We start from the raw sequence: 18608 nt of genomic DNA on the forward strand, positions 1-18608 counted from the left end.
GAGATCGGATCTGTTCCCCTCACATCAACTGACGAGTGGCGGAGCTGAGCTTCCCTCATCCGATATGAGGTCTCTATGCAGAGTACCTGATTTGCCAATACGAGCTGAAACTTGGCGAGAGCGGCGGCTGAGTCTCTCTTCTCCACTACCCTCAGATCAAACGGTGACATGTCAACTGCGAAAAGACAGACTATCACATTCTGACCCCTGACGGTCTTAACCCTTGCTCCCACACATTTGGCACTTTCTCCACGATTTCGGCAGCTAACGAATACCCGGACGTCCCCGGTGGATTAACGTTGCTTTTTTGTCTCTGCCACGAAACACGACGGCCCGTTCGACTTTTCCTCGTTTGGTTTGAGTCCATCTGCAGAGACCGAGTTTTTCTTTTTTGCAAAAAATGATCTGGTAGGTCTTGACTTTTCCGTTGAGGGATGTGAGGGATGTGAGGGATGAAGAGGCTGGACTCAGAAACATGGAGCAGTTTTACGTGGAGTATTGGAGATGGACCCTAAAAGAAGTAAAAATTGAGGACTAGATTGTCTAGACGCACAAATTCGCCGCTGGCTTCAGATCAGATATTTCTGATAATCTTATATCACGGGTTTCCTCCCCGAGGGGCTGGCTCTCGTTGCTCTGCTACAGATGCAAGCTGCAGTTCAACTCATCATGGATCCCCAGACGTCGATTGAAGAAAGTGCTGCAGCAATGACGGAGGTCAACCTCAATGCCTTCAACATAGAGGCCTTCACACTACTTGGCATTGCGTTGCTTGTCACCGTGTTGAGGTCGTGTGTGCGGATCAGGACTGTGGGATGCAGGAACCTCTGGGCAGATGACTATCTCGTCATTTTGGCTGCTGTAGGTGACGAACATCTGGTGTGGATGTATTATGCTAACATAGTCAGGGTATTTACGCCATAGAAACAGGACTCGCATACTCGGTCGGGAATATTGCTCAAGGGCTGGCCAACAACTCAATGACCGAAGAGCAACGGGCCTCTTTACAACCAGAAGATCATGAATATCAGCTTCGGTAGGCCAATAACTCTATACATCTGGTTACTCATGCTAATCCTTACAGTATCATTGGCTCGAAGATCCAAATCGCCTTATGGGCAACTTACTCATCCCTCCTCTGGATCCTCAAAGGAGCCATGTGCACTTTCTACTATCGACTTACAAAAGACCTTCAAAGCCACCGAGTTCGAGTCATCGTCGGCTTTGGCTTCATAATTTCTTCTTTTGTTGTTGTACAAATGAACCTTCTTCTCAGTTGTCGCCCATTCGACCACTGGTGGCAGATCTTCCCTGATCCCGGAGCCTTCTGCCATGCTGCCATTTCACCTGCTTTGATATGGACTTGTCTCGCTTTCAACTTGGCAACTGACTTTTACCTCATCATGATCCCTATGCCCATGCTTTGGAAGGCTGCTATGCCTTGGCCTCAAAAGGCCGGACTCATTGCTCTGTTCAGCTGTGGGTTGTTTGTCACCATGGCTGCTATCCTTCGAGTCGTGCTGCTTGTGTCTGTAAGTATATCTCAACCCATAAGTCACACTACATGCATCTAACATCAATAAGGATCCAATCAATGGCCCTCAACTCGCAGCTTCTTGGGCGGTTCGCGAGACCTTTGTCGCTATCATGACAACAAACATCCCCATGCTATTCCCTACGTTAAGAAATGGGCTGTCCCCATGTCGAAAGAGCTGGTTCCTCCCTGAGCGTGCACAGAACTCCACCTAAAACTATCGTGGGTTCCAGATTCTCCGGAGCTCTGTCTCTAGGCAGTTTGAGGCGACAGAGCCGAGTGTCATCTCGCATTACATGCGTTAGCCCCATGTCGCCCACTGCCAGTGAGACTGAAGCACACATGAACTCAATTGGTCTCATTTATACTACTCCCGGCTCAAGCATCAAGAAGCCGAAGGCTTCCAAGACAAGACACGAGATCGCGGCCATACGTCTCTCGCGCATCGATACCTCAGCCCCAACTGATCCAGACCACGGATATGGTCGACTGAGCACGAGAAGTGACAGTTCCGTTGTTTCCTGGTCGGAAACTTTGGTGAACTCGCCTCAATCTGAGGGAACAGAGTCTTTGCTCTATGCCCGTGTTCACCACGACGGATACAGCAAGCACGTTTAACGCCTTTGTCGCGAACATTCATAATGCCTTTGTCTCCTGACACGAAACTTATGACAAAGATGATCACATTTTCGATAAACCTACATGACTCATGATTCTACGTTAATTACTTAAAATAGAAAAAAGCTCATAGATTTGATTCTGGGTTGGTTATGATATTTTATTGCTTCAGTGGTTATGAGTTCAATATGGAGGAGCTTTGGAGGCTCTCGGTGCGTGTGTTTGCATGCAGACTACCACGACTCCGAGTTTCATTCACTTCAACCATTAGAAACACTTAGATACTGTACTTATTACTTAAATATTACTTTGCTCATTACTTATGAAAGGCCATGGTTGAAGTATTACCCTCGGTGTTACTCCATCAGAGCAACTACCAAACCTGCAACATACCCTCAAGGGCTTCAGAGCTTAACACAATGGGCCTTTGTTGTTTTTTGAAGCTTATATTCTTTCCTCTGAGTGCCGTTCTCTTCATTTAGTGGCCTGAGTTCAGTAAAAGAATGGTCATTAGAGAGTCATCTTTGTTTGAAGTGAATGGGCTCTTTCAAAGACAGTGAACAATGTAGCAAAGCATCAAGGAATCACCAAGCTTTTGTTCACAGCTTTCAATATAAGGAGCTCAACATGATCCATATGGCGATTAAACACAAAGTTCATGCAACATCAACTATCTTACACGCAAATTAACATCATGGCTATCTCACCACCTCGTACTAGATCAAAGACCAAGGAAACTCAAACAGTTTCTGCAGCTTCACCAATGACCCCGGCCAGACCACCCATTGCAGCACCTGTAAAAGCCAAGCCTGAATCTAGCCAAGCATTCCTCCCTGCACCATCCACCAAGCGCAAAAAGACATTTGACGATACCCCAGTCCCGCTCAAGCTGAGGAAAACAGCCTCGACTTCCAGAAGAGCCGCGTCTCGCATTAGAACTCTCAGCTGGTTGGCAGACCTTGAGGAGGAAGAGGAGGATCTCGAACCTCCTCAATCTCCGACGCCTGCCGGTTCAGGGGCTGCCGACGAAGAGGAGACCAGTGAAGATGAGGAAGAGAAGGTGCCTAAGCTTAGACCTAAGTCGTTCCAATGCGAAAGCTTTACAAAAAGCTGGGAAGAGATCGGACAGCAACGAAACTTTGAGTTCTTCCAGGCCTATCCTCACGATGAGTTCTCAACCGTCTGCGTGGAGCATTTCATGGATCTTGCAGAGGGTTGGTACTATCGGCGAAAACCCATGGTCAACCGGCAGGCTCAAAAGATCGTCAGGGCTGGCTTGACCCGAAAGCCCGACTTCTCAAGACTGGCCCTCCCTGTATGTGATGAGACATGGACCGTCAAGAGTCTTGAAGACTTTATGGCCGAGCTACGCAAGCAGATCGATGATGCCTCTGATCGGGTGACGCTCAACCAGATGCAAATCCTTGATACTACTGGAGAACGACCCATCTGTGAGCTTGGAAACCAGTACCGCCCTCTCAAGTGCTCATTATGTACCAACTATGAGTTGCCATGCAAGGGTAATTACATGGAGGTTGACAAGGCACGTTGTCGTATGGATGTTGCAGCCTACCCCCTGAACCCATATTATGCCGCCGTAAAGAAGGCTTCCAGGCCTGTTCCAGACTGTGGCCACCAAAAGGCTCTCACAATCCTTATGGGTGACAAGGGCAAAGACTACATGGAGTGCGAGGAATGCTGTTACAGCCAGGCACTCCCTCAGCAACCCTCCCAAAGGCCAAAGACGTATGCAATCAAAGTAGCTGGGGTACGTATCCCAGTTGAAATTCGTCCTGAGCGGCTTTGCCTCAATAGCAAACTAGGTCATGCCGACCTTGGAGGTATTCATGTCGTTGTTGACTACTGTGCTGACAAGCGGCGAATGATCAAATTTCGGTAAGTACTTATTCCACTGGTTTTATCGATATAGTATATAGCTAACCTCTTTTCATAGCTCAACCCAATTCTCCAAGGCCCATGAGATGCATGCCTTGGACTTCCACCTGGAGGATGAGATCAGTACGCATAACTTTGAGCTGCCAGAAGAGTACATATCCGATCATCCTGAGTCCAGCGAGGTGGAGGATCGATACAACGAGATATATTGGCAAGAGGGTGCTTTTAACGCAATTACCCATTGTTCTAACCTATTTGATAACTGTTCGTGTCACTAAGGGGGAGTTACGGAGTAGCCATCGGGAGAAAGCGTTTGAATTATATATTGTTGCTTGAATATGCAAAGTAAAAGAACATGACTGCTATAAAAGATTCCAGCTAGAGCAGTTCAACTGGAAGTTAAGAGAATACATGTCGTGGACAGACAGATGAAAGTGCAATGCTTGTAAAAGATGGCTTAAAAAGGTTTGAATGCCTCTATTCACATGACTACTGTAGGGTAGCTCTCCAGGCAACCATCTGCGGCTGAAAGGGAAAGCGCCACGTGCCCAACGTTACGTACCCACCTTGAACATTCTGACCAGTCAAGATATTTCTTTCAACCTTGGAAAACCCAGGGCATTTACAGTGGGTCTAGCGGCCTCCTTCAGGGGACCTCCTCTACCTGCAGTGCAAGATGGCCCGGGCCCGGCTCCAGCTCCCTCCCAGTCCAGCTGATGTAAGGCTCCGGGGCATCCACTCATGTAACTGAAGGCAGCCATTCAGGCATTTCGTGGTGGATTGCCGCAAGTCGCCTCGAAACTTGAACTCTGCATAGTTATCTTGAAAGTGCCACGATGCTATACTGAATACCTTAGTCACGTTACAACACAGCCTACCCAAACACTTGTCTAATACCGCTTATCTTTTGGAACTTCTACCCCATACTTCACTTCTCACTTTCCTTCTCTCGTACTCTTCTCTCTTGTTTTTACCATCTTCTTTAATCTAGTCCCACCCGTTGCGCGACATTGCCGACTCCGGGAGCGACACGCACACGCCACCGCGAACCCCTCCATCCCTGACCTGTGACCCAACTCAATTCAGACCCCGTCGCCGCTCTACCTTGAAAGACATTTTGGATTACTAGGACCGGCATACTATTCACTAATCCAGGATGCGTCTCTTCGGCGGCAAGAACAACAAGATCAAGGTCGACCCTCCCAAGATCAGGATCGAAAAGGTTGTCGTCGACCGACCTGCCCAGAAGCCTAAGCCTAAATCCACCTCCGCACTCAGCGGCTCAGCATCGCGCTCCTCTTCTTCCCACCGTCCCTCGCCGAAACCACTGGCACGACAGGCTAGTCACTCGCCGTACCCCTCATCCTCCGACGAGAAGCGACTCGAGCGTAAGCGCAAGGCACCCTCCGTCACCCGTCGATCACCAGCAAGCGACCGTATCGAGTTCGACAAAGACAGCGATGGCGAAGACGATGGATGGATGACTCTCGATACCAAGAGACAACGCAAAGGCACGGAAGACGGCAGCTTTGTTGACCCCAACCGCAAACTGAGAAGCGTAAGAGCCTTTGAGGATCGGATGGACAGTCGAGGCTTCATCCATGCCGTAGACGTGGCCTCGCTTGAGCACAAGTGTGTGCCTGTGATGGGCGCACAGAAAGAGGATGTGGCTATCCGACTACAATATCCCAGCTTACAGCCTCGAGAAAAGTGAGTCTTCCCGGCGACCCAGACCTCCAAAACTAATGCTGACATGATTACAGGTATGAGCTAGTATGGGGAAAAGACAAGATCGATGCCGTGGAAGCCAGCATCAAGGTGGTTCGCCACGTAGCTGAAACATACCTCACCGAAGAGGAAGCAGAGCCTTTCACAAATCCCAATGGTGGCATCATTCGAAGACTGGAAAAGGCCTCCAACCGGAACATCCAGGATTTGATGGGTTTCAAGGCAGCTCTGCGCGAATACAACGAAAAGCTTCGTGCTCTAGTCGAGGACGGTGTAATTGCCAAGAATCTCGATAAGATGCATGAGCTCCCTCAGCACCTTGTGGCTTTCATTCTCGATCAAATTTATGACCGAACAGTGGCTCTCAAAGTGGAACTTCTTTCAAAGTATGAGAACGGAACCGACTATGTCTATGGCGAACTACTCCACCCCTTCATTTCTAAAATCTTGGTAGAGCAGACACGAATGACCTCTGGTCAGGTCTTCGTTGATCTTGGCTCGGGTGTTGGTAATGTGGTTTTGCAAGCGGCCCTCGAGATCGGTTGTGAGAGTTGGGGTTGCGAGATGATGGAGAACGCCTGCAACCTTGCTCAGGAGCAAAAGAAGGAATTCGATGCCCGATGCATGCTCTGGGGAGTTCGACCTGGCAAGGTTCACCTGGAACGGGGCGATTTCCGCAAGAATTTGCCCATCCATGAGGCCCTCAAGCGCGCAGATGTTGTGCTTGTAAACAACAAGGCCTTCACCTCGCAGCTCAACGACGACTTGGTCCGTATGTTTCTGGATCTTAAATCTGGTTGCAAGATCGTGTCGCTCAAATCCTTTGTTGCGGAAAAAAGCAACAACCACAATATTAACGACGTTGGCAGCACCATCCTGGAGGTGGAAGAGTGCACATACCCTGAGGGTTATGTGAGTTGGACTAATGCAGGAGGATCGTACTTCATTTCGACGCGCAAGTAGACTATAGAGCTTCATAAGCACTCAGTGGCAGAGATTATGGTGTTGGAGAAATAGGGATAGGGCAGACGGTTACATCAGCGTGGGGTATAAGGGTATGTTCGGACTTACAGGATACTCCATATAGTATTTGTTTTTTTCTCTCGTGACATCGTGGCTCGTTTCTCCGTTTGACCTGCTTCGTTTGACCACATGGATCATTAACTATCGTCCCTTTTCGAAGATGGGTTCGTTGGCGAGGTTCATAGCATCTGCTTCTTGTGCCATCCTCTTCATCCATCTGTCCACCAGTTCTTTGTTCTCCTTCTTCACCTTATCTCTTTCCTTCTCGGCCATGGACATTTGTAGATCCATCGCAATCATCTCATCTTGTACTTGCTGGTATTGCTGTGAGCAACAATGTCGATGAAAAGCAGCATTTGAGCCATACGTACCTCAAGAAGCTTGTGCTTTTCCCTCAACTCGTGTTCTAGATCCTTTCGTTTGGTAGTAAGACTATTTCTATCGGCCGTGAGGTCGCGGATTGATTTCGTATCTGCCTTGTGCTTTGCCCGTAGCTGCATCAACTCTTCCTCGCTCGTGCGTAATCGCTTTTCGGTGACACCCTTTGATCGAAGGGCTTCGGCGAGATCCTGTTTTAGTTGCGCAACACCAGGGTCGCTTATTGAGGGTTCGGTGGGCTGTGTAGTTGGTGTTCCGCTATTTGCGACCAGCGCTTCTAGCCCATTCTTCTCAGCCTCAAGAGCAGATATGCGATCTGCCATCTGCGAGCCTTGAAATCATTGTCAGTTTGATAAACCTTTCGTATCCTCGCGTGATACTGTCGCATGCTGGAGGAGGGGTTATGTGGGGGTGCTTTTACGAACAAGCCTGAACAAGCTCCATGTTGACCGGATTATTGAGCTCTGCATCCTTGATGGATGAGAGATATTGGTCACGCCAGTTTGGCATTGTGAGCGAGTTTAATGTGTGAGATGGTCGACAGATGATGAGGCTTTGATGTGGATGAAATGAGATTGAGTCAAAGTGACGGGAGAATGAGTTGGGTCAGCAGAGTGACTTGCATTCACTTGCACCGCTCATTCTTTCCAGCCATGTGAGATGATGCAACCACTGAAAGGAAACTAAAATTAGCGGGACAAGGTGCTACCCGACCGCTAATTCCAGCCGGAGAATAGCCGTGCGCCGGGCAACCTCCACTTACCTTACTTGAGCTACCTGCGGTATGATGCAGCACCCAAGCTCCCTGCTCTCATTCATACTATACAGGTGCCCTGCTGACGAATAACATTCAGCTACAGGCGCGTCTCTTCCTCAATAAATTCAAAAAGATTGGGTTGCAATATGAGATAACGCGAGATGGACACACTTCACGCCAGAGCTGACTGGGAGAGTGTCGGGGACAGATGGTTCCGCAAGACACAGCAGTATACAGCTGTGTTTGACCAAGATCTCGACTTGGATAATTATATCGTTGCGGGAGCTCCATATGCAGGAGCATTAGGTGAGTTCTAAGCTACAGAAATCTAAGATCGTTAACTCATAAGTTTCCAATACACTTATGATGAAGTTAGTGTCGATGTGATTGTAACTGACCATATCTTAGCACTATGGCGCGACGACACAAAGCTTCTCGCATATCAACCAGGAAGATCAGCAAAACCAGCAATTGACATCTACAGTCTTGCTGGTAAGAAACTCCGAAGCATCCCCTGGGATAATGGTACCATTAAAGGCCTTGGGTGGTCTGAAGATGAGACTCTGCTCGTTGTTACCACTGACGGTACGGTCCGCTGTTATGATCTGCAAGGAGACTTTACACAATTCTCCCTCGGCCATGGTGCCGACAACTATAGCGTCGAGTCATGTCGGTAGGTGCCTCTTAGTGATAGGATCTACTTCCGCGACTGACAAGAGGTAGTTTCTACGACCATGGCATGGTAGCACTACTTGGAAACAACTCACTCGTCACAGTCTCATCATATACTGAACCCCGACCAAAAGCTCTTGCTAAGATACCAGAAAGCGAGATCCATGCTTGGTCAATCATTTCACCGAACCACACATTATCTAGGTCTGTCGAGGTACTATTAAGTGTTGATGAGACTGTATACGTCGTCGATGCTACTGATTGCGAAGACCGTTTCCTCGATATTGGACCTTTCAGCCATATTAGTGTCTCTCCGGATGGTCGCTACGCCAATCTTTATGCTGTGAATGGAAAAGCTCATGTCATATCGAGTGACTTCCAAGAACGGCTATTCGAACATGATTCCGACTCTCAAACACCTCCTCTATATGTTGAATGGTGTGGGTCTGATGCACTCATTGCCTGGGAGGATGAGGTGCATATTATCGGACCTGGTGACTCTTCATCTTCATATATATACGATAGCACACGTGTGCATGTCATTTCTGGTATGTGCCTTATTCAACTTCAAAGTCAGACTACTAATACTCTTATAGAACACGATGGTGCCCGTCTAATTACAAATGACTTTTGCGAGTTCCTTGAAAGAGTGCCCAGGGATACCCTCGAAGTCTTTGGGCAGTCTTCAGATTCATCGCCTGCTTCGATTCTTCTCGACGCTGTAGGCCAACTAGAGCTTGAGTCTCCAAAAGCAGATGATTACATCCAACTAATACGACCTAATCTTACTGGTGCTGTGGACACTTGTGTTAATGCGGCTGGGCGCGAGTTTGATACCCACTGGCAGAAGCGTTTACTCAAAGCAGCTTCATTTGGCAAATCTGTACTCGATATATATAACAGCGACGACTTTGTTGACATGTGCGAGACTCTACGCGTGCTCAACGCTGTGCGATATTATGAAGTAGGCATGCCACTGTCTTTTGAGCAGTATCACCGCTTGACACCGGAGAGCCTCATTCGACGATTGCTCAACCGACACGAGTATCTTCTTGCCTTGAAGATCGCAGGCTATCTGAAGTTACCAACAGATCGAATCTATGTACACTGGGCGTCTTGCAAAGTCCGTGTAGGTGGCGAGGATGACGATACCATCTGCCGGTTGATTGTGGAGAGACTATCTGGCAAGCCTGGAATTTCCTTTGAAGAGATCGCTCGTGCAGCATACCAAGAAGGAAGGGGCCGACTTGCTACTGAACTTCTCAACCATGAGCCTCGTGGTGGTAGACAGGTTCCTCTTCTCTTGAGTATGGAGGAGGACGAGCTTGCTCTTGACAAAGCTGTTGAGAGTGGCGACACAGACTTGATACTGTCAGTTTTGTTGCAGCTCAAGAAGAAGTTGCCCCTCGCCGCTTTCTTCAGGGTCATTAATGCGCGACCGACAGCAACATCACTGGTGGAAGCTTTGGCCATGGAAGAGGGTGACAACACGCTGCTAAAAGATCTGTATTATCAAGATGACCGACGAGAAGATGGTGCCAACGTTTTTATCCGGGAATCATTGAAACAACCTGATGCTCGAACAGCATCTGACAAATTGGCACTGGCAGCAAAGCTCTTAGCGGATTCCAAGGAGTCTACGTTCGAGGTTCATGCGTTGAAGGAGGCTACGACACTTCTGCGGATGCAGGAAGCTTTCGACCGGGATTTGACAGACACCTTTACTGGCCTGAGCGTCAATGAAACCATGTTTAAGCTTATTCGACTGGGCTACCACGGACGGGCTAAGAAGATCCAGAGCGAGTTCAAAGTCCCCGAGAAAGTGGCGTGGTGGATTCGGTATGTGGACCTTTTCTCCAACAGGCCCTGGCTTCGGGACGACAACGTTGGACAACGGCTAACTATTGTCCCTGCAGATTACGAGCACTAGTTGCGAAGCGAGACTGGAACGAGATCGAGGAGATTTCCAAGACAAGGAGAAGCCCCATTGGTTGGGAGGTGAGTTACAGAATGAGAACTCTGTGGAGTTAGTTAGATATGATACTGACAATCGTAGCCGTTCTTCAACCTCACGCTTCAAGCGGGCAACCCACGTTTAGCATCTGTATTTGTACCCAAGTGCACATCAGTAGAAGCTGGAGAGACGATCACCATGTATGAGAAGTGCGGAATGCGGGTGAAGGCCGCGCAAGAAGCCGTGAGGCTCAAGGACAGTGAGTCGTGGGAGAGGCTCTTGGAGGCTGCAGGAAAGGGGTCACAAGAGGGAAGAGAGATCGAACGTCTGGGCCAATCCGTATTCAAGAAGTAGAGCCAGCTCTACTGTAATTTCTTAGAGGCACATATAACCAGTTTTACCGTACTTTCATAGCAAGAATATCCACAGACATGATGCAGCCATGATCGATTATGGATCTCGTCAAGTTACACAATGATGTGATCGGAACCCTCGTTTAACGCCATGCAGCTATGAGCCAAGCAACTACTGCAGTGGCTGCATAGTTGATGGGACATACAATTGATGAATTCTTTTTATAATTGTGTATTGAGCCATGAGAAATAACGCCTCAATTCAGCTCCGCACATACCGACTGGAATGTGAGAGTCTGCAGTTGTTTCGGAAGATATCACGGACATTCGCGTGATGTTTCCCAGGGTCTCGTGACGTGCCTAGTTGCAAGTCATGTTTCTGTTGGTGTCTCATGATCCGCAATAACTGTTTGGCACTCTAACATTAGTCGACATTAAGCGGAACTAGCGGGCATCTACACGGGATGGAGGGTTTCGCGTGTGAGCTCAAGATAACGTTATACTTGGTCGGGATCAACCGAAACCGTTCCATGGTGAGAAAAGCAGATGATGCCTGTGGGTGGCATGACAGTTGAGGACCCTGTATCGTACTGTACGGTACTGTAGGTTGAGAAGAGGGAGGGTAGGATGATGATATCATGGGTCACATTCTGGCTCCGATGTGGGGATGACCGCGGCATGTACATACAGAACCAACTGCAAGCTAAGGCAAGGTAGGCAATTGCTGAGGAACTACTCAGTAACACAAACTCGGAGACTTTATGCCAGTGAATTTCCCATTATCGTGATACTTGAGAGAACCTTCAATCCACCGGTTCAACGTTACCCCCTTTTTCGCCTCCCGAGCATTTTTTTCGTTTGCTTGCTTGCATCGTAAGCTTAAGCCCTGTTCCTCTTTAGGCTATGGTGTTAGGTCTCGAAGAGTCTGGTGGTGGCGGTATCAGAAACACCATATCCAAAAGTCCGAAGTGTAACTCAACTTGGGTTTAAGCCTTAACCGAAGGAACTTTGAGAAATCGTTGAGGACGGACTCTTTCTTTTTCTAGAAGCATGAGGCGTTTTGGTTGAGATAGACTGTCTAGACTGTTTCTACACGGGCAATGAGTGGGTATCAGAGATTGGGTAGCGGTTGGGAGAGGTTAATTGTGGAAAATGGCCTTCTTTAATAAGGTGGCCGGCTTGGGGTATCTTGTATGAAAGATGGAGAATGTATGTCATGATGGATCTAGACTGTGGAGCTGCTTAGGCATGAAATTCAGGGCAGTTGATATTGCATCGTTTACAGAGTAAGGGTCTTACAGTTACCAGCGACTTTTGTTACCGAAATTTGATGACGAACAACATGTCGTGTAACTGAAGGATTACCACTGATAGTGTCATCAGAGACTGAGGTCGTAAAGTATTTGGCCACCTCCAAAAGAGGATCCGCGCTCCGTTTCCGATACTGAACCCCTGTACTATGTCTCGCCAAGACGCCTTTTTTCCAAGAGTCAGTGAAGCTGAGATGTTCTGGAGCGGCCACCCCGAATCACGTTCAGATTCTGACTGGCAGGCAGATTTGATCACTTGGCTGCGTGCGTGATGTTGCCTACTTTTCTAGTTACCTTAGGGCACTGTTGACTGATTGATACCGCCATGAACCAATTCGCTATTCGTAGATGATCCTTGTAATTGTCTGTTCTTGATGGGCCACTAATGCAATCTTTATTGAGACTAACATGAGTCCTACATACTGAGGGATTGCCAGCGTGGAGAGAATCAGGTTTCAATGGTTAATGGTGTTGAGTTAATCACCAAAAACCTTTCTGATGATGAAATATCTACTGTGGCATAAGGTTAGCCTCGCAAAATGCTGTCCTTTGTTATAATTACGTCTGCCAAAACTGTTCGTTCCTTGGCTAGATTTCATGGATCTCACTCTCTGCTCGGGCGTTCTCGCTAGGGGACCCATATCCTGATCGATCCCCTCTCTTATTCTGGAGGAGGAGTGTCTCCCCCCCTTCACTCACTAGAACAAATCAAGCTCGATGCCCCTGTCAAGCTCAAGAACATGACACCCCCCTGTCTTGATTCCCCGGTTCTTCAGGTGTGGTGAAAGAAAGCACAGCAGGTTCCATCACTGATTTAGTGGTCTTCTTTTCTTTCACCCGCTGAATGGGCTCTGTACGAAATACTGTACCGCCGCCACTGTTGTTTCTCTGATCCATCGTATCGCCAAGACCAGCCCGTAAATCAACTCACCAACCTCCCTCTTCCTTTTTCTTTCTATCTGCCTCGTGCTTCTTCGACTGTTTCTGGTCTTGTTTATTATTTGCTTTTCCGTTGTTATTGCCATCAATCAAATCTTGCGTCGGAATCAATCCTCCCTCCTCATAGGACTGACTACCTCCCTGCCTCTAACGGAATAACGAACCATCGACCCCAAGTCTAGAACTGATCTGCAAGACGGAACTGAACCGGCAGGAGAAGGCAATTCAACTTGAGCAATTCCCATCAGCGACTGCAGTAGACGAAACGATAAACCTGAGTGATATCGCCTGCTTCATATGCGCACGCCATCCATCATAAGACCCTGTTTCTCTTACCGACGCTCTCCTCGTACCGAATACGTACTCTGCAACACCAAAGCCAGCGTCTGTCTCAGTAGAGGTTTCAGTCAAATCGCCGTCTGCAGCAAACACAACAAGAAGCAAGACAAGACAAGACAAGACTCTAATTCAAGGCAAAGCAAGGGTTAGACCGGAAATTAAGCTTCGTCTCTCTGCAGTGCAATTCTCTTCACTTGTTGCCTGACCTGATTGATAGTGTCTGGAGTGTCCAAGTCCAGATTGCGCCGCATTCTACGTACTGCTTCTCCCTTTCTCGGTTGGCTCCGTCTGGCTCTGATTTAGAGTTGATCTGATCTGCTCAAATACCTACCAGCGCCTGGTCCATTCATTGCATCTGCATTTGTACCTACTTGCATTTGCTTCTTCTGTTCCAGTTCATCCCTTTCCCGTCTTGTCTTTCTTGTCACTCTGCCTTGAAAGCTATACCCTTGCAGGCACCCACCCAATACAGGGCCCTGCTCTCTCTTACATACGCCCAGTTACATATTTGTTTTCCTTTTTTTTTTTTTCAAATCCCCTCCCTCGGGTGCCTGATTTGCCCTCTCCAAATATGTTTACTCAACCAGTGGTTTCCACGCCTGCGGGCCCGCCACAGTCGTCCTCCACATCAACCTCAAGACCGAGTCGTCTCCGAGGTTTGAGCTACTTGCGCAACTATACACAAAACCATTTATTGTCTCGCGACAATCACCATAACAGCTCCAGCTCTGGATCAGCAGGCGGCACAGGCACAGGCACAGGCACAGCAAGCGCACGAAGCACGTCCCCTAATCCACACGGCTCTAGCCTCACGCGATCCCTCAGCCATTCGCCTACTACAAGTGGACCATCCACTGGAACCCAGAACATCAACCACTTGACACTCGTCAGTTCGACACCCGATCCCGTGAGGAATTTGACGTCGGCGACCACCGCAACATCGATACCTGCGCTGCCTCCTACTTCTGTTCCTGCCTCCGCTTTCGCTACCGCTTCTATCAAGGCTGCTACAAATTCTACTGAATCACCAAAGGCTTCTTCACAGCATTCTGCCGACACCAACGACCCCACTACCGCTGCAACAGAATCATCAATGACTGCAGATACTCAAGCCTGCGCAGCCGCAGCCGCCGGCGTAGTCGACTCGAACCATGACCAGCCTACCATGACGAGATCGCGATCAGCCACCACTGGCGAAGGGGGCTCATCGACTCCCGAAACTACCCCGTCGATTCGCTTCTCAGCCTATTACGACCCGCGCTCTACACGCCCGTCCCTGACATTCCCTCCCATTTCCAGAACTCTGCCCACAGGTTCTGAGAAGATTCGTGTTGGCCGTTACTCGGAGCGCGATAGTCACTCCATGTCGAATATGCCTGGTAACCAGCCATCAGCTGCACCAGTGGGCTTCAAGAGCAAGGTCGTTAGTCGTCGCCACTGCGAGTTCTGGTACGAGGATGGAAAATGGTATATCAAGGACGTTAAAAGCTCTTCTGGTACATTCCTGAACCATATTCGGTTAAGCCCACCGTCTCAGGAAAGCAAGGCTTTCCCCGTCAACGATGGGGATATCGTTCAACTCGGAATTGACTTTAAAGGTGGAGAAGAAATGATCTTCCGCTGTGTCAAGATGCGACTAGAGTTAAACCGTGGCTGGCAGAACAAGCTCAACACATTTAAGTAAGTTTTGAGTCCACTGTTGAAATACTTGAAGGCTGACATTCTGATTAGCATGGCGGCGCACAAGAGGTTGCAGACGATGGCTTCTAGTGGAGCAGCTGGTACTAACTCTCAAGATTGCTCCATTTGCTTGAGCTCTATTGCTGTAAGCCTTATAACCTCATTCTCCGCCTCACTTTACTGACGATCATGTAGCCCTGTCAATCTTTATTTGTAGCACCCTGCTCTCACACCTGGCATTTCAAGTGTGTAAGATCACTGCTCAACTCACCACAATACCCCATCTTCATCTGCCCGAACTGCAGAGCTGGTGCCGATTTAGAAGCCGATGTCGATGAACTGGCCGAAGAATGGCAACAGCTTAAGAACGAAGCCGAGGCAGAAGCATCAACTCCAGCTCAAGCCGACACTGAGCCAGAGACGGATCCGGTTCCTGCTGCTGCTAACTCGGGAACTTCGACACCGGAGCGATCGCACACAGCCGACATAGACCACATGGATGTCACTGTCAATATCACACCAGAAACACCTCAGCGGAATGAAGTTAGCCACGCTATATCCGAGCCGTTGCCTATTCGAAATGCGGCCTCAGCTCCACGAAGAGTTGGCCAGCTGGGAGATAGTCGAACACCGTCACCTCCAGGCGGCACTGGAGGACCAATCACCCCACGAAATAATGTTGGACCATGGGTTTTTGATGGCAGTGCCGGCCGTACAGTGAGCGCCACAGAAGGCGAAATGACAAGTATAGATGCCGCTGCACAGCCAGATACGAGCGAACACGACATCACGGTTCGATCATGACTTCATTCGAAGCCCGGTTCAAATTACCACATATATACAGACCACTTGATCTTCAAGTGGGGCTTAGGAACGATTACATATATGGCGTTCTATTGGTTTGTCCTGGTTCTCATGGCAGCAAAGGCGTTGGAGGAATTTTAAACATAGCCATCTGTCGAAAAATACAGAATTGGTTTGCTTGGCTGGCGCGGCACAGCGTTGTCCTGGTTCATTCTTCTAAGATATATGAGGGAGATTTAGACAAGAGAGATGGACGTTTATATGGGATAGGATGCGAATGGCCAAATATGGACCTATGAGCAGGAGTTAATGGAATAGACTTGTTCTGATATCATTCCAACTGAAATGCTAAAGATTTCGTGTAGCTTCGCAAGATGAGATGCTGTTTTCATAGGGCGTTGGTTATACGAACGTCACTGCATACGTCGGCAAATAGACCAGGCTGTGCTATCTCCAGCGTCTACACTGGGAAATGGGAATTGTTAATTCATCCTTTCGTGAATCTCGGAAAGCTTTCAGTTGTCTTCCTGTCTTTCTCGCATCTGTATATCAAAAAATCGCATTATGTCATCACCGTCGTTCCCGGCACCGAGATGATCCGGCTAATCGCCGAGTGCGGGCGGCCTGACCGGGGTTGTGCTAAATTTCGACGGCTTTAGTCGCAAACTCAGCCGCCAGCGCCAGTACTTCAACCAAGCATTTCTTTGCCCTTTGCATTTTGCTAGAGCAGAATCGAGATTTGTACTTCTCTCATTCTTGCTAGCAGGCGCATCTTGATAATGCTTCGTCCATTTACTCAGTACCTGCCAACAAGGGCCCGGGCGTCATGCTCCCGGGTCTTGGGGCAGGCCTCCAAGCTTTCGCTGGCGCGGAGATCGATGGCTACCGTTCATGTGAAGGGGATTGAGAAGGTATTTTGTATGATGTATGCATTGGAGGTCCTCAGCTGATGTGTAATAGGATCCTACAGAACTTGATCGAGTCACAACACTTCCTAATGGCCTACGAGTCGCATCAGAGGCCCTCCCCGGATCCTTCGCTGGCGTCGGTGTCTATATCGAAGGCGGCTCTCGATTCGAAAACGACTCTCTCCGCGGTGTATCTCACATTATGGACCGTCTTGCTTTCAAATCGACATCGAAGCGCTCCGCAGACGATATGCTCGAGCAGGTCGAGGCCCTGGGTGGAAATATTCAATGTGCCTCTTCAAGAGAGAGCATGATGTACCAGGCGGCAACTTTTAACAATGCCGTTCCCCCGACAATCGAACTCCTCGCCGAAACGATTAGGGATCCTCAAATTACGGAAGAGGAGGTGGCAGAGCAGATCGAGACCGCTCGATATGAAATCCGAGAGATTTGGAGCAAGCCCGAACTAATCTTGCCTGAGCTGGTGCACACTGCTGCGTTTAAGGATAATACGCTCGGAAATCCACTGTTATGCCCGGAGGAGAGATTAGGCGTTATTGACAGAAATACTGTTTTGGCGTACCGCGATCTCTTCTACCGACCTGAGAGAATGGTCGTGGCTTATGCTGGAGTCGAGCACGGAGAGGCTGTCCGATTAACAGAGAAGTTCTTCGGTGACATGAAGAAGGGTAGCGAACGCGTCCAAGAAATCACTGGTTCAGAGACAAGTGACAGTGAACTATCAGATAGCGAAGCCAGCTCATCGTCAGCGTCTTCATCACCGCAGTCCTCCTCTGGCCTCCTCTCACGATTCTTCAAGCACCCCCCCTCCGCTTCTCAAAACCTTCAAAATCTCCCCTCTCAAAACGACATCACAAAGCCCTCCAAATACACTGGAGGCTTCCTCTCACTCCCCGCTCAACCACCTAACCTGAGCGGTCTCCCTACTTTCACACATATTCACCTCGCTTTCGAGGGTCTACCCGTGGCTTCGGATGATATCTATGCCCTCGCCACGCTTCAGACTCTTCTTGGTGGTGGCGGATCTTTCTCCGCTGGTGGACCTGGCAAGGGCATGTACTCTCGTCTGTACACAAATGTCCTGAACCAGCATGGCTGGGTTGAGTCATGTATGGCATTTAACCACTCCTACACTGATTCCGGCCTCTTTGGTATTTCAGCCAGCTGTCTGCCTGGCCGTACCGCCAACATGCTCGACGTTATGTGCCAAGAGCTCCGTGCTCTGACCCTCACAACAGGTTTCTCACGGCTACAAGAGACCGAGGTTGCCCGCGCGAAGAACCAGCTGCGATCGAGTCTTCTAATGAACCTAGAGAGCCGTATGGTTGAGCTTGAAGATCTCGGCCGTTCCATCCAGGTCCATGGCCGCAAGATCCCCGTCAAGGATATGTGCCGTCGCATCGAGAACCTTACAGTGGATGACCTTCGCCGTGTAGCCAAGATGGTTGTTGGCGGCAAGGTGAAGAACCCTGGCGGCGGAAGCGGTGCCCCTACCGTGGTGCTTCAGGAAGCTCAGGCATATGGCGTGAGCAGCCACTCGATGAGCTGGGATCAGATTCAAGATCGTATTGACAGCTGGAAGCTTGGCAGCACATAAGTACAGCATACGATTATTCCAAAGAGGCGATGCATGGGGTGCATGTCGTTGGTCACTTTCAAGAGATCCTCAAATGAAGAAAGGGTGTATAATAGAA

The 18608-nt window shown here is 49.0% G+C and overlaps 8 protein-coding genes across 9 annotated transcripts; 7 read left to right on the forward strand and 1 right to left on the reverse strand.

The window, feature by feature from the left end:
- Positions 1-405: 405 nt before the first annotated feature.
- On the forward strand, positions 406-1749 carry FVEG_09132 (hypothetical protein; the record flags this gene model as incomplete). The annotated part of the gene is made up of 4 exons (XM_018898062.1): positions 406-861; positions 909-1036; positions 1085-1532; positions 1585-1749. Exons 1-4 carry the CDS (start codon positions 646-648, stop codon positions 1747-1749), a joined length of 957 nt encoding a protein of 318 aa, XP_018755856.1. The 5' UTR covers positions 406-645.
- A 94-nt stretch (positions 1750-1843) lies between these two features.
- On the forward strand, positions 1844-2152 carry FVEG_09133 (hypothetical protein; the record flags this gene model as incomplete). Its single annotated transcript, XM_018898063.1, has 1 exon — positions 1844-2152. The coding sequence occupies one exon, from the start codon at positions 1844-1846 to the stop codon at positions 2150-2152; it is 309 nt and encodes a 102-aa protein (XP_018755857.1).
- A 694-nt stretch (positions 2153-2846) lies between these two features.
- Positions 2847-4326, forward strand: FVEG_16523 (hypothetical protein; the record flags this gene model as incomplete). Its single annotated transcript, XM_018905743.1, has 2 exons — positions 2847-4048; positions 4107-4326. 2 exons carry the CDS (start codon positions 2847-2849, stop codon positions 4324-4326), a joined length of 1422 nt encoding a protein of 473 aa, XP_018755858.1.
- Positions 4327-4585: 259 nt separating this feature from the next.
- FVEG_09135 (hypothetical protein) lies at positions 4586-7839 on the reverse strand. The gene is made up of 3 exons (XM_018898064.1): positions 7603-7839; positions 7171-7508; positions 4586-7114 (listed from the first exon to the last, which is right to left on the reverse strand). The coding sequence occupies exons 1-3, from the start codon at positions 7685-7687 to the stop codon at positions 6941-6943; spliced, it is 597 nt and encodes a 198-aa protein (XP_018755859.1). The 5' UTR covers positions 7688-7839; the 3' UTR covers positions 4586-6940.
- Positions 4821-7274, forward strand: FVEG_16524 (histone-lysine N-methyltransferase, H3 lysine-79 specific). The gene is made up of 2 exons (XM_018905744.1): positions 4821-5758; positions 5812-7274. The coding sequence occupies exons 1-2, from the start codon at positions 5205-5207 to the stop codon at positions 6737-6739; spliced, it is 1482 nt and encodes a 493-aa protein (XP_018755860.1). The 5' UTR covers positions 4821-5204; the 3' UTR covers positions 6740-7274.
- Positions 7840-7921: 82 nt separating the features above from the next.
- FVEG_09136 (hypothetical protein) lies at positions 7922-11294 on the forward strand. 2 transcript variants are annotated; one of them, XM_018898065.1, is made up of 6 exons: positions 7922-8240; positions 8343-8607; positions 8658-9154; positions 9203-10445; positions 10523-10604; positions 10663-11294. In XM_018898065.1, the coding sequence occupies exons 1-6, from the start codon at positions 8096-8098 to the stop codon at positions 10912-10914; spliced, it is 2484 nt and encodes an 827-aa protein (XP_018755861.1). In that variant the 5' UTR covers positions 7922-8095; the 3' UTR covers positions 10915-11294. The 2 variants fall into 2 exon arrangements, with proteins under 2 accessions (XP_018755861.1, XP_018755862.1); XM_018898066.1 differs by having other exon boundaries at positions 7990-8240; positions 9203-10604; positions 10663-11024.
- A 2778-nt stretch (positions 11295-14072) lies between these two features.
- FVEG_09137 (hypothetical protein) lies at positions 14073-15985 on the forward strand (the record flags this gene model as incomplete). The annotated part of the gene is made up of 3 exons (XM_018898067.1): positions 14073-15181; positions 15233-15326; positions 15377-15985. 3 exons carry the CDS (start codon positions 14073-14075, stop codon positions 15983-15985), a joined length of 1812 nt encoding a protein of 603 aa, XP_018755863.1.
- Positions 15986-16863: 878 nt separating this feature from the next.
- Positions 16864-18511, forward strand: FVEG_09138 (mitochondrial-processing peptidase subunit alpha; the record flags this gene model as incomplete). The annotated part of the gene is made up of 2 exons (XM_018898068.1): positions 16864-16896; positions 16946-18511. 2 exons carry the CDS (start codon positions 16864-16866, stop codon positions 18509-18511), a joined length of 1599 nt encoding a protein of 532 aa, XP_018755864.1.
- Positions 18512-18608: the final 97 nt, after the last annotated feature.

This window comes from Fusarium verticillioides, chromosome 5, assembly GCF_000149555.1.
Source record: "Fusarium verticillioides 7600 chromosome 5, whole genome shotgun sequence".
Classification (NCBI taxonomy): Eukaryota; Fungi; Ascomycota; class Sordariomycetes; order Hypocreales; family Nectriaceae; genus Fusarium; species Fusarium verticillioides.

Bases quoted from the DNA above. Each gene is read 5' to 3' on its own strand.
- FVEG_16524 (XM_018905744.1), top strand. From the start codon at position 5,205: ATGCGTCTCTTCGGCGGCAAGAACAACAAGATCAAGGTCGACCCTCCC. The intron at 5,759-5,811 runs GTGAGTCTTCCC...ACATGATTACAG, and splicing joins AGCTTACAGCCTCGAGAAAA to GTATGAGCTAGTATGGGGAA.
- FVEG_09135 (XM_018898064.1), bottom strand. From the start codon at position 7,687: ATGCCAAACTGGCGTGACCAATATCTCTCATCCATCAAGGATGCAGAG. The intron at 7,509-7,602 runs GTTCGTAAAAGC...AATGATTTCAAG, and splicing joins CATGGAGCTTGTTCAGGCTT to GCTCGCAGATGGCAGATCGC. The intron at 7,115-7,170 runs GTACGTATGGCT...CAGCAATACCAG, and splicing joins AAAAGCACAAGCTTCTTGAG to CAAGTACAAGATGAGATGAT.
- FVEG_09136 (XM_018898065.1), top strand. From the start codon at position 8,096: ATGGACACACTTCACGCCAGAGCTGACTGGGAGAGTGTCGGGGACAGA. The intron at 9,155-9,202 runs GTATGTGCCTTA...ATACTCTTATAG, and splicing joins ACGTGTGCATGTCATTTCTG to AACACGATGGTGCCCGTCTA. The intron at 10,446-10,522 runs GTATGTGGACCT...TTGTCCCTGCAG, and splicing joins AAAGTGGCGTGGTGGATTCG to ATTACGAGCACTAGTTGCGA.